General features: G+C 41.2%; 1 protein-coding gene across 1 annotated transcript in view; it reads left to right on the top strand.

The window, feature by feature from the left end:
* LOC139344699 (AT-rich interactive domain-containing protein 5B) overlaps nt 1–13,520 on the top strand; it is a 30,705-nt gene that overhangs the window by 15,727 nt on the left and 1,458 nt on the right. The window contains exons 4-11 of the mRNA XM_070983044.1: nt 5,431–5,638; nt 6,467–6,697; nt 7,160–7,266; nt 8,370–8,517; nt 9,873–9,925; nt 12,030–12,127; nt 12,245–12,425; nt 12,740–12,946. Coding sequence (XP_070839145.1) covers nt 5,431–5,638; nt 6,467–6,697; nt 7,160–7,266; nt 8,370–8,517; nt 9,873–9,925; nt 12,030–12,127; nt 12,245–12,425; nt 12,740–12,946 — 1,233 coding nt within the window. The remainder of the gene's footprint in view (nt 1–5,430; nt 5,639–6,466; nt 6,698–7,159; nt 7,267–8,369; nt 8,518–9,872; nt 9,926–12,029; nt 12,128–12,244; nt 12,426–12,739; nt 12,947–13,520) is intronic.

The raw sequence follows: 13,520 nt of genomic DNA, 5'->3' as shown, positions 1-13,520 counted from the left end.
TGGGTCAAAGGTCACGGGGCGAGCAGCTCCTCTCTGACGAGGCATTCATGTCTACGTGGGAGGATATTTGAGTCGTTTGTTTATTCCTCCATTTATTCTAGAAATATGTCTGTAGTACACTGTTTATTTGTTGTTATATACTCTGAATGCAATTTGTTTAAATTCAGTAAATATGGCATCTGTTACCCTTTTCCATCAGCTACAAAAAAAGAGGAGAAAACACAGAAAAACAAGCTTTTATATAAGAACACATCATTGTAGGATGTGACAGAATGAGAGCAGTTTCTGATAATTATACTTGATTCTCATCAAAACTGAAAGGTACACACAGACACACACACACACTCAGCTGCAAGATACACCAAACCAAAGCTAATGCAGTCTAATCCAAACAAACGAGGTTAAAATGTTCAGTTTGTGCTTCAGAGACGTGTTGATCCGATTGGAGGATCATTTTGGAGGCTGCAGTTTGAGTTTTTCATTCTTTTTATTCTGTTTTTGTGTAGTTTGTTTGTATCGGTGATGGTCGGCTGAATAACAGCAACGCTTCTCTTGTTTAGCCCGTGAATGTCCCCCTGGGGGGGGCAAAGTATTATCTCATCGTAACCTATAACAATACATCTGAATTTATGTGTTGATTATGTTTTCTATCATTAACTTGAATCTGCAAAGTCATCAAATAAAAGTAGAGCAGTGGAAGTATAAAGAGCATCATGTGAAAATGTTCAAGTACAAGTACAGCAGTGTTGTACTTAAGTATAGTACATGAGTAAATGTACTTACTTCACCACAAAAACAGACAATCAGTACAGATAAGTGACCTTCAACCCGTGGAAAATAAAGCATGGAAATAACAGTAATGTCCTTCTGTATATCCCATTGACTCCTAATGGAAGTCAACGTCTCCCTAATATGATCTGCTTGAAGAACATCTATTACTAACCTCGTCCCAGGAACGCTGCCTCCTTTTTCATCCAAACATGTTTCAGTCTTGAACAGGTAACCCTTCAGTCAGAGTCAGAAAGCGTCTTGTCCTGACCTTTTTGTCTTTTTCCTCGTGCTAAAATATCTCATTAATGAGTGCTCAGGAACAAACTGTTATTTAATGATCTGCTTGATTAAATGATATCGTTGAAGTGTTGTAAATGTAAGAAAAATAAGCCGTGATTTGACATGAATAGAGTAAGAAAAGCAGTGAGAGATGAGGCTTCGTCTGCTGAGTGTTTCTGATTAACACAGTTCACATGCAGGCTGCAGCCCAGCCTCCACATGAAAAGCTCCTTTTGGGAATGAGACTAATGTATTACCCAAATGTAAATCCTATGACTTGTCTGAAACCAAATTTTCCACATTTAGGACTGTAATATTCCACTGTTGAAGTCTCTGTATAGAGGTTTAAATTTTCCTGCTGGAAAATGAGCCGTCAGAGAGTTGTTTTTCACCGGAACCACTGCCCATTTTCTTTTATATGAAGAGTTAAAGTGTTATCTCAATGTCTTTTACCTTTGAAGATCTGTGGAATGGTTGAGTTTTAACATATGTATAACATTTATCCACAGCCAGGTTTTAGAGCAACAAAACCTATGATCTGGAGTTTAACATGTATCAGAAAAGTCACTATTTCAGATACACTTTGATCTTTGTATGGATAAAACAACAAGATGTCATGTGTTCATCAGTGAGAGTTGGAGGTGCTGATTGGTGGATTGGTGTTAGCCAGGCTAACTGTTCCCCTCTGTTTCTGTTGCTATGCTTAGCTAAGCTAACTGGCTGCTAGTTGTAGCTTCATATTTAACGGACAGATACGAGAGTGCCATCAATCCCCTCGTCTTGCCCTCGCTAAGCAAGCAAATAAACACATTTCCCAAAATGTCAAACTATTCGTTCGACATGTCCGTCTAATGTCTGAATAAGCACCGGATAGTCAAGGCTGAAATTTCTGCAACACTTCAGCACAACTCAAGTCTGAACTGAAGCATGTTTGATTAATGTGAAGGCGACTGCACACTTGTTCGCCTCATTGACAGTGCCGTCATAAATATATCATAATAAATATCAATTGATAGAGTTTCAGTTTGATAAGATCAGGGTGGTTATAAATTAATTGAGCCTGCAAGTTTTAAAATGAATCACTAACGCAGCCTGAGGGAGAGCTGAGGATGCTTTTCTTTCCTTATATTACTCGATACCTCCCTTTCATGCACTCGGGGCTAAATATCATGAAAGCTTTGTCTTTTTCTGTGAATGTGCTGTTGTGGAACGTGAACGTGAAAGACGCTTCTGCATGACAAAAAGACATCACTTTATAGATAGATGAAGCCTGCAATGTCACTTATTCTGTGTAATTAATACATGTTAAACCATACATTTATGTATTTATGTAACAACAAGCTTTAATGAACAAAATCACACTTACAAGAAAGGAGACAGTCGATGAATTTAGAAGATTTGAGCTGTAGACGTGTTAATTGGTGATGCCTGCAGAGCCACTCTGTAGGAAAATTTCCCGGCTCTTTGCAGTGTTAATGAACTCGCACCTGGCTGCTGGAGGAGCAGGAATGTGAGGAGCTGATCCCACCTGGCTGTGGTACAGGGGGGGTGGAGGTTTTCGAGGGTTGGGCTCTGTCATCTTTGCCCCAAGGACTGAGCAAGATTGCAGCTGACAAACAGGAATAGGAGGAGACGGCAGTGGCCTCAGCTCCATGAAACACTGTTGTTTTCAGGGAAACTTATAGAGCAACACTTACAACTCTTAAGAGTCACTGGGTGGTTTTTACTCAGCCTGGTGCAAATTACTGTGAGGAACACAAAAGTTTGTGTTGCCGCAATTTTTCAATTAAGCAATTTAATAAGACTGCAGACGTAAACGAGCTGCAGGTCATCTGGTCTCTCAGTAAATAAAATCTTTACATTTTAATTGAAGTAAAGACATTTTTGGATCTCAAAGCTGGTCTTCAGCCAAGAGGAAGGAATGCTGCATATGAAGGAATATTAGTTCAATAGATGAAGGTTGTAATCACTGGTAAAGTATTTCAGCTCCTTAGACCAGATGCTGTAAACAGATGAAATGACGTAACAGGCCGAAGAAGTTTTTAATTGGCTGCTTCACTGGAGCTGCTATGAGCCGCTAAACAGAAAGATGGCTGTTGAATTTCTGCTCTTAATCTGCATTTCCACCACAATAACTTTCCCAACGGAATAGAAACCTTTGGAGGAAATAGGAGTGTTTCCACCGCAGTATTTGTTCATTGTACTCCGACACATTAGCGGTTACAGAAGAAAGCAGATGACAGACTGATGACAGAATCCAGCCCTTGACGTTGAACAGTCAGGCGCAAAAATGACATATAAAAAAGGCCCTTGTGTTTTCATACGTCAGTGGACTAATTTAGCTCATCGTCACGGTTTTTAGACCGTGTCAGTAACGTAGGCAGGCTGGAGGAGCATTTTAGCTCAAATTGAATGTCTTAAAATAAACATTACATGACACCAAACATGCAGTTTTCAGTTCTGAGTTTTATCGCAGCAAAACCTTGTTGTGGTTCTTCAGTAAATAAGGAAAAATCCTCAGATCCTTTAGTAAATATCCCACACTGACATGAGTTCAGACTGGGCTAACAGTATTAAGGCGGACCCAACAGAAGAGAGAACCTGTGTACTACGAGTGTACTCAGGCAGTTAAAGCAGATGCATGAAATTATTTCAGTGATACACAGATTCCTTTTCAGGATATTTCTCATAAACTTCCTCTTTCATTTTCAAATGTTGCATCACATGCAGTGGTGGAAGAAGTTTCCAGACAGTTTACTGAAGTAAAAGCAGCAATACAACATAATAAAAATACTCTATTACAAGTAAAATTCCTGCATTGAAAACTGTGCTTAAGTATAGAAGTATTGGCAACAAAATGTGCTCAAAATATTGCAAGTTAGGTACTCATTATTATTTGTGTTTTGTGAGAAAGAAAATGAGTCAAAATTATATTTATTTGAAAGGCAGAGCATCAACCCAAGTGAATAAAATCCATGCATTAAAGCAGTTTTTGAAATGTTTGGAAATATTTGAAAGAATTAGAGTACTCCCTGTTATCAGCTGCACAGATAGCCCACAGAAGCTGTTTACTGTTCTGTTAAAACTTTGTTTGAGCAGGCTGTCACATTCTGTCCTTTTCACGCTCTCATGTAAGTGTCAAGATGTGTGTCAAGCATGTGCAGGTGTGTTCATCTGAATATGAGCGAGCAGGTCACGGTCGAACAGGTGGAGCGAGGGAGGAGCAGAGCGGTGCTGCAGAACGGGTGTTTCCTCAGACAAGAATCCTATAAATACAGCATTAAAATCTGATCTGAAGTTACATTTGACTTCAGATTTCGACATCGAGTCAACTCGCGTGTGCTGACAGTCTTTTTACAAGCCAAGACTGAAGTTCTCCGCTTCTTTCCTCGCTGTTTTCTGGCCTGCTTTCCTTCCTCGTGCTTTGTCACAGTTGTAATAACAGTCTGTTTCATGCACAGAGCGTGCTGACAAGTATTCAAATGTTTTATGAAGATAAAGTTCACCCGTGACGGTCTGCTCTCCTCAGCTGTCGTGTGCAGATAAACTCTGAGAGAAAGTTCTGTTTCTAAACGTCTGCCTGTGTTCAGCTCTCAGTGTGATTTAAACCTCTGTGGTTTGGAGTTCAGTTTCACTCCTGTGTTCCTGTTTGCACTTTCACACATCAGCCTTATGGTTCTATTTACTGATCACGTTCAGCCATATTGGATCTGTGTTCAGTTACTGCTGATGCAAACCAAACATGAAAAGTTTTTTCCACTGGCGAATTGTCTGGATGCTTTCATTGTGCAGAAGTTATTGGAGTTAGCAGCACTCTACTTTGCTGAAAACAGGTCTAATCAGCCAGATATGGGAGTGTTCTGTGCTGTTTGGTCAGTTTTAGATACTGCAGGGAGGAGCAGTGGAAAGGAAAACAGGCCCTCACCTTCAACACGTCATCAGGGTGGATGACTTCACTGCTCGCTCACGTCTTGATATTTGATTAAAATGTTTTTAGGAGAATATTAACTGTAAATAAAAATGCATAAGAGTCAGCCTTATTTTTTCATTTTAGCTGAAAAATGTGCAGGGCAGCCACTTTGTTGCTGTGGTTAAACAGTCACCAATTATCACTGTGAGAAATGAGTGTATCAGCGTTTTTATCAGTCCCTCTCCCCTCATCTGTATCATGGAGGCTGGACAGTGAAGTGACAGCGTTAAGAGATTTTAATATAAAAAATCAACCTGAAAGAATAAAACTAAAGGGGTCACCAGAGTAAATTAGAAATGCATTTATTCATTTAGATGGCTGTATAGTTTTTTTTTTTTGTTTTTTTTTTAACAAATCCACCCTGAATAAATGGAAGTCTAACTGTGGAACGAACCTCTTTGTGTGTTTAGGATGAGGTCCTGGCGGTGTCCAGGAAGATGGTGGTGCGGGTGGAGGACCTGGTGCGGTGGTCGTGTGCACAGCCGCCTGGTTGGAGCAGCAGCCTGAAGCCTTCGTCCTTTGGGACCAACGGCATCCACAAACCTCTGCAGAGCAGCGACGGTAACGGCAGCAACACGGCCAACAAGAGCAGCGAGCCGCTGAAGGACAAAGCTGAGAGTAAGAAACACTGAAACATTCTCACCAAACAATCACACCCAGAATGATTTCAGACAGTTTTTGTGATCCAAGCAACACCCTTTCCCATATACAAGATCAGTTTTCCTACCATCAAATGTCCACATGAGGTTCAGTAAATCTGATAGAAACGACATCATCTTATCATGACATGGATTGTTATTGTGTAAAGATCTCATTACTCCATATTATATTATTAATGTTTATAATTTAGTGTGTTGAAAAGGTGTGTGTATAAATTAGCTTCCAGACCAACAGAATAGAAACTAGCTCGTTTGTGAAGAATGCAAATAATGCTCTTAAACTTTCACACCACAGAATCATCAAGCTGCTGCTACAGCACAAAGTCAGCTCGTTATGATAATAATAAGAATAATAAACATATTTGTGTAGCACCTTTCATACAGGAATAGCAGCACAAAGTGCTTTACAAGAAAGGTGCTTTACATAGAAAAGACAGAATGGACATTAAAGACAGATAAAAATGTAATAATGTAAAATAAGATGGAGAGTAAATCCTACTTAATAACGATAATGAGGATGAAGATAAAGACAACGCATAAAACCACAGAATAAGATCATAAAACATAGGAAAGAATAGATTACATAGAATGCATAAAATCAAGGCAAAGTTTCGGACCTGCATCAGAAAGTCATAGCTAGTCATCTATCTGACCTCCTCATAAATGTGATCATGTGCTTCCAGTTTGAGCCTCTGTTCAGGTCAGTGGACGGACAGTTCAGCAAAGGATGATTGAATTTACTGCAGGAGGACGTTTGGTTCACATGTCTCATGTCTCTCCCTCTCAGACGACCCAGTGGAGTGTCAGGCCGTCAAAGTGCTCAGCTACCCGCAGTACTGCCGCTTTCGCTCCATGCAGAGACGCATCCAGGACGGAGCCAGGGGGCCGGGGCTGCAGGACCCCCACCTTCTGGCCCTGGGGGGCATCAAGGCGCTGCCCAACACCCGGCTGATGTACTGCAGGGACACCTTCAACCACCTGACGCTGGAGACCAGCGCCAGCTTCTCCTGGCAGTTCAGTGAGTGTTTCAGTAGATGTTTCTGTGTGTCAGTTTGTGCTTATTTATTTTAACAGAACTTTGTTTAGAAATAATTAATAAAAAAAACAATCTGTAATCGTGAAATTAATATATTTCATTATTAATTACTATTCGCTTATTGAGAAGACTTTTCAGCCATAGAAAGCCCAGTTTTAAGACATGTTTTGACATGAAAATCAGGACTGGAAATTTACTGGCATCAGATTTATACATGACGGATGAAAATGAACAGGAAAACCTAAAGACTGATTGTTTTCAGGCCCTTTCAAAATAAGATATTTTACTTTCAATGCAACAGAATTCTTGTATTTCCCAGCTCATAATATTATCCACATATGTTATTATGTGAATAGCTGTGTTTAATGTGAAAATCAGGAAGCACATGTGAACATCTGATTGCACTGATGCTGAATCCCTCATGTTTCACATTGTATTCTGCAGGATGTCCGTCTCTTAGTCTTCGAGGGCGACCACGCAAGAGGAGAGGCCGCGATGGCAAAGACTCCCCAACCTCCAGCCAATCAGAGTCCTGGATCGAGAAGATGAAGGTTTGTTCTTCATATATGATATTCACATCTGAGTCACTGGTTGTTTCATGTGGACAGCTTGCTTGTGTGTTAATGTAAAAATGGCAAATTCTTCTGTGTTGATGTTGAAGCCGTTATTTTGAAGCCTCTCTGTCGAAAGTGACGAGTAGAATCTCTTCCTGGATGTCCAGCAGAGTTCACCCCTCTGTAACCTTTAAAACTGATGATCTCAGTTGAACACTAAACCCAACCTGACTCATCGAGGACCAGTTTGAGCTCCACTTTGAACTGGTTCAACAGCAGACTCGTCCTCTGCTCGAGTTTTCGGAGGGCAGAGCACAAGCTCTCGATATAACAACAGCCGTAAAACTACTGATTACATGTCTGCGAGTCAGAGTTGGCCAGGGCCACATGTGCAATGAGTTATGTCTCAAAATTTATGAAAAAAAAAAAAAAAATCAACACACACTGAATACTAAAAAACAGATGGACTGGGGCAAAGAAATGCATTCAAGCAACATTTAATGGAAACTTTTTAAAGATAAGATAAAACAGTTTTTTTCATTTGTGCACAGTGCAGCAGTAAGTTTGTCCAAATGTAATGAAAGTGAACCAAATGAATGTAGTAGTCAGAGTGGGACTTTGGTCCAACCTGAAATATCAACAACTGTAGGATGGATTGTGAAGAAAGGAGTTTCAGACATTCATGTTCCATCAGGATGATAATAACTTTGATGATCCTCTGACTTTTCCTCCAGCGCCATCGTTAGGTCAACATTTTAATGGATCCAATGCTTTATTTTATGACCCAGTGCCTGCAACATGCTAAACTAAACATAGATTCGCTTGTTTACAAGTAGGAACTCCGACTTTGATTGGCGTCTTATACTTTTGTATAGAGTGTAGCCGTTAGCGTAGTTAGCTGTCAGCGGTCAGTATATCTTCACTGACAATGACAGCTACACCCTCAAAACGACCACCGACTTGAATAAAAACCTCTGAGAAACACAAACGTTTTGAGGTTCATTCTTTCAGTTCCATCATACGCGTGTTGGTGTTGCTGCTTCGCTTCAAACGATGTGCATCTTCTCCTTTGTGTGTAATGCTGGATGTGTCCGTCTCAGGAGAACGTGATGGGCAGCGTGGAGGTCGGCTGTGAGGCTAGCTGGCTCCCTCACCCCGAAGAGCAGCTGTTCCTGGATCAGCTCTTCGCCTTCATGGACCGTCAGGGCTCGCCCATCCACAAAGTGCCCAACCTCGGCTTCAAGAAGAGTGAGTCTCTAGTCATTTCCTTCATGACTTTCTTTTTTCATGCAGCCCTTTCTTTATTCTCTCTTTCTTTTCTGTGTTTGTTTATTTTTCTCTTTTCTTTATTTTTGTCTTTGATGTTGTCGTCATTCTCTTTGTGTTTCTGTTTTTTATTTCTTTCTTTCGAAGGTGAAAGTGTGAGCGCTTTTGACATTTAAGAAATGAAAGAATGTCACAGGTCCGATTCCTTCCCATCATGCACTCTGCTTCTGGCTAAATGACGCCTGACCCTTCAGAAGACATTTTACCCGACTGAACACTGCACCAATTCAATTCAATTCAATTCAATTCAATTTTATTTGTATAGCGCCAAATCACAACAGAAGTTGTCTCAGGACACTTTCCATATAGAGCTGGTACAGACCAAGCTCTTTTATCTACAAAGAAACCAACAATTCCCCCATGAGCAAGCACTTGGCGACAGTGGCGAGGAAAAACCGAGATTAAAAAAAATGTATTTGAAGAGGCATCAGTTATAGACAGAGAGAGATAAACAGAGAGCACTAAATATAAATCACACAATAAGAAATTAACACAATTAAATGGTAAAATCCGAAACAAGTTCATCATATAAAAGATCACTTACTAGAAATAACAGCTTTTTAAAACAGCTCTCTGTCAGGATGCAGACAGCCGCAGCTCAACTCTCCTGATCGACGGGTTTCGTGATCACACTTGATGAGTTCATCAACTTAAATATGCAGTCATTGTTTTTTGTTCCACTAGGGGGCAGCAGAAACAAGGTGTGAGCTCAGCACTGACATATCATCAGCTTTTAGGTTAATGTTATGAACTTATTGGCAAATCAGTCACATATTTTCACAATTGTAAGCCTATTTTTTATGCTTATATAACAATACAAAAGTATATAATGCATAAAAATACACCACTTACATTAAATGAACAGTTATTGTTGGTTATATATTGGTATTTTGTGTGAAGTTTAGAGGAGGCCAGTTTTTCAGCGTGTCGCTGCTCGAATGTTAAAGATGTGAATATTTTGCAGCTGAAATGGTGATGTGAGCTGTGGTTCAGGGGATCATTAAAATGTTGTTTATCATAATTAGAGCAGCAGTCGAATCGACTTTGCGGAGCTGAAAATATAAAAACTTGTTTCATCTGGATTCAGCAGGACAGGATAAACCCACCATGACCATTCAGAGTCCTTTGCTGATTGGTTTATCAGAACGTATTTGTTTAGTCAAACTGAGAGATGTGCACGTTCATCTGCTCTGTCATATTTGCATGTCTCGTCTGTTTCCGCTTGTCATGCTGACTGGGCCGCTGAGTTTCAACATGCCTGTCCTCTCTTTCCTCAGTTGACCTCTTCCTCATGTACTCTGTGGTAAAACGACTCGGAGGCTACAAAAAGGTGAGTTACTTCATGTTACTTCACTTCTTTAGCTCATTTAACCTTTTTTCCGAGGAATAGTTTGACATTTGGAGAAATCTGCGTGTTTGTTTTCTTGCTTAGAGCTGCATGAGAAGATTGAAATCACTCTTATGTCTTTATGTTAAAGATCAAGATACGACAAGCAGCCAGTTAGCTTAGCATAAAGACTGGAAACAGGGGAAACAGCTAGCCCACCCTCATAAAACCTAATTTTGTGTTTTTGTGCAGACTGATCAAATTACATAAAACGGGTTATTTAGTGAGCTTTAGATGTGCTGGTAGGACAATTTTGGTACGTTTGGACAAACCCCAGCTAGCTGTTTCCTCCTATTTCCAGTCTTTATGCTAAGCTAGGCTAACTTCCTGTTGGCTGTAGCCTCATAGACATGTGGCTTTTCACCGGTAAGAGTATATTTCCTTTTCCTTTAACTATTCCTCTAAGTTGGTACACTGTGTAAAACATCAATAGATATAAATATGCAGATTTTTGTAAATGTATGCTGATTCTGCAAGGATGGAGTGAGGTGTTGTGAACACATGATTGGATTAAGGGTGTTACCACATGGGCTCAGGAGCATTTTGTTAAACTGTTGTCAGAAAACAGTTTGCTTGTAAATGATTGTTTTTATTTATGTTTTACACAGCGTCCCAGTGGTTTTGAATAAGAGTTGTGAGGAGTCACGTGACAAATCAAAGATGAAATTATAAGTTAACAATGACGGTGATTCATGAAGCTCGTGACACCAGACGACCTGATACTGTGAATTTTTGATCAAGAGGCATTCAGCTGTATACACTAATATTTGTCTCTTCAGAATGAAGTACAGTGGAGTTCTGCCTGAAACAATCAGTCATTTGTCAGCAGTTTACAGTAAATAAACACAAAACAAAAGCAGCTTTACAATAAAAGAAAATGGACAGAAACGGGTGTTCAGGTTCAGCTCAGTGCTGCACTGTTCACAACAAAAGGCCTGTTCAGCCCCTCATTTCGCCCGCTGTACTGAACTGAGCCTTGCACTGAACAATGCTGTATTATCCACACACACACACACACACACACACACACACACACTCCACTCAGCACTATAGCTAACAGATATTTCATTTGAATTCATTTGAACACAACGCACGCACTCTAAAGAGCTGTGCAGTGAAATAATACAAGCAGCAGAGAGCAAAGACATGATTAAAGGGCGATGACAAAAGAACAAAAGATACTCGATGAAACAACTTTATCTTTTTCAAAGTGTGGAGTGCTGTTAGCACGTTAGCCACAACGTGCCTGCCCACATTTCTTTCCTCTCCTCCCTGCTTGAAGTCGACTGTTTTCTCTCTCGGTTCTCTTTGCTCGGTCGACTCCTCACTCCCCCTGCCGAGCTCTGCAGACACACACACACATTCTCACAACCCCTCCTCCTCCTCCTCCTCCTCCTCCTCCTCCTCCTCCTGTCACACACACACTTCAGCAACAGACCTGTGACTTATACTCCGCTGCTAATGGCACTATTTCTGCTATTGTAGCTGTTATTAGTATTTGTTTTGTGTATTTTTTCCTGAGTACAGCTTTTTTTTTTTTTTGATAACCTTTATTTTCACCGGTGCTACATGTTGTTGAACAGCGACACCCGAGTGGGTAAGACTCCCATTGTGGAGCCAAATACCAAACAAACAAGCGTGATTGGCTGTCACCTGGTTGTCAAGCACATTGCAGCAGAGGACTTTTGCATTAAGTTGAGCTTTTCTCAACTTTCGGTGGGTGTCTTAAATCTCTGGAGCTCAGCCAACACCAGATCCCGTTCACAATGGCAGCCGGTCAATGTGCCAGCTTTTGAATGTGTGAACAGAAGGTAAGGAAGCCTCATGCTTCAAAATCAGCAAACAGGCTGACAGTGGATTTCAGGACTGCCCCCCCTGCTGGAGTTCATGCCACAGCCTGTGAACTACTCTATATTACACATAGAATATATCTATTTTCCAGTTTCGAACGGCAGCATCAAGCGACAGTCCAAACCAGCACACACGTTTCTTTTCTGCCGGATTTCAGGAGTTCAAAGCTGTTTCTGTGTTTGTGTGTGTGTCACAGGTGACATTGGACCGTCTATGGAAAGTGGTTTATAATGAGCTGGGAGGATGCCCCGGGAGCACCAGCGCTGCTACCTGCACCAGGAGACACTACGAGAGGTCAGGCAGAGACACTGTCCCCCAAGACACTAATTTATTTAAATAACATTATTCAGGCATAAAATAAAGATCCTATGCACTAAGCATCCTGTAACTCTGTGTTTGTGTGGGTCTCAGGCTGATGCTTCCTTATGAAGAACATCTCAGGGCCGGAGGAGCAGAATTCAAAATCCCAGAAACCCCCATGCCTCCAAAACCCAGAGGGATAAGAGGAAGAAAACCACTTCCAAGAGGTCGAAAACCAGGACCCAAAGCCAAGGAGAAGAAGATCACAGCCCCTGCTGCTCCGTCTCGCACTGTAAGTGACTGAATCTATTCAAACAAATGGGACTAATGATAAATAACATAAAAGCACATTTTGATACGATGACTTAGTAATTGGCTGAAAATAATCCAGTAACAGTGGAGATGATGGTTTGCTCAGCCCTGCACTCCTATGACTCGGGCATACAGCAATAATTAACGTGCAGAACACAATGAATAAAACACAAGAACATGCAGCAGCAGCTAAAGAAAAACATCACAAAAAACATAAATCCTCCAAAAGATATAAAACCAATCACAGGCTTAAAGATGGCAGAGGTCACCCCTGATCTTCTTCCCTCTAAGCAGATTGTCACCCCAAACGGCACTGTGGTGGTGAAGAGAGGCCGAGGCCGGCCGCCGGGCACTCGCAACAAGGCCACGCTGATCGCTCAGGCCAAGCTGCTGGCTCAGCAGCAGGCTAAAGCTAAAGCTAAAGCAGCCAACTCCCAGCAGGAGAGTCCTCCGCTTCCAGCCAGAGGTGGAGGTGGACCAGCACCCAGCAGCACTCACAGGGTAACGCCTCCAGCTCTATTTTACTGCAGGGAAAATTAGATTTACAGATATGTTTTAATATTAAAGTCATCTGTATCAAATACTCACCATCTGTAGGGTCTTAAAATAATAGTATTGAGTTATTTTTGAGTATTGCACGGGATTTTTACTTTCCACAGACTTTACAAGAGCTGTGACTCTGTGTCAAAATAACTCTGTGATCAGTCAGCTGAGTCCAGCAGATCAATACCAGACCTAATCTAAACGAAGGTTATGAAGTTAGAGGACAGAGCAGGGAAGCTCCCCCTGCTGGCTCTGTAGGGAAATGCCCTGCAGTAGCATCAACATTCATTCTAGTTCAGCAGAGACAGAATGATGATTTAAAGCTTCATCGTGCCATTTTCACGTTATCAGCAGCTGTGGTGAGGATGAGAGCTTCCTCAGTTTTACCCGGACACTTAGAGAGTTGACAGGGAGTCCTCTGATTTGTCTTATCATGAGAACAGCACGGTTTCTTGCAGACCCAGGCTTTATCTCTGCAGCGTATGGCTTGTAAAGATTTGCACTTCTTTTTGTGTTCTGTGAGTCTTCAGTG

This window comes from Chaetodon trifascialis, chromosome 16 (genome assembly GCF_039877785.1).
Source record: "Chaetodon trifascialis isolate fChaTrf1 chromosome 16, fChaTrf1.hap1, whole genome shotgun sequence".
NCBI lineage: Eukaryota > Metazoa > Chordata > Actinopteri > Chaetodontiformes > Chaetodontidae > Chaetodon > Chaetodon trifascialis.
The sequence above is the reverse complement of the archived record's forward strand: the minus strand, read 5'-3'. Positions and strand labels throughout refer to the sequence as shown.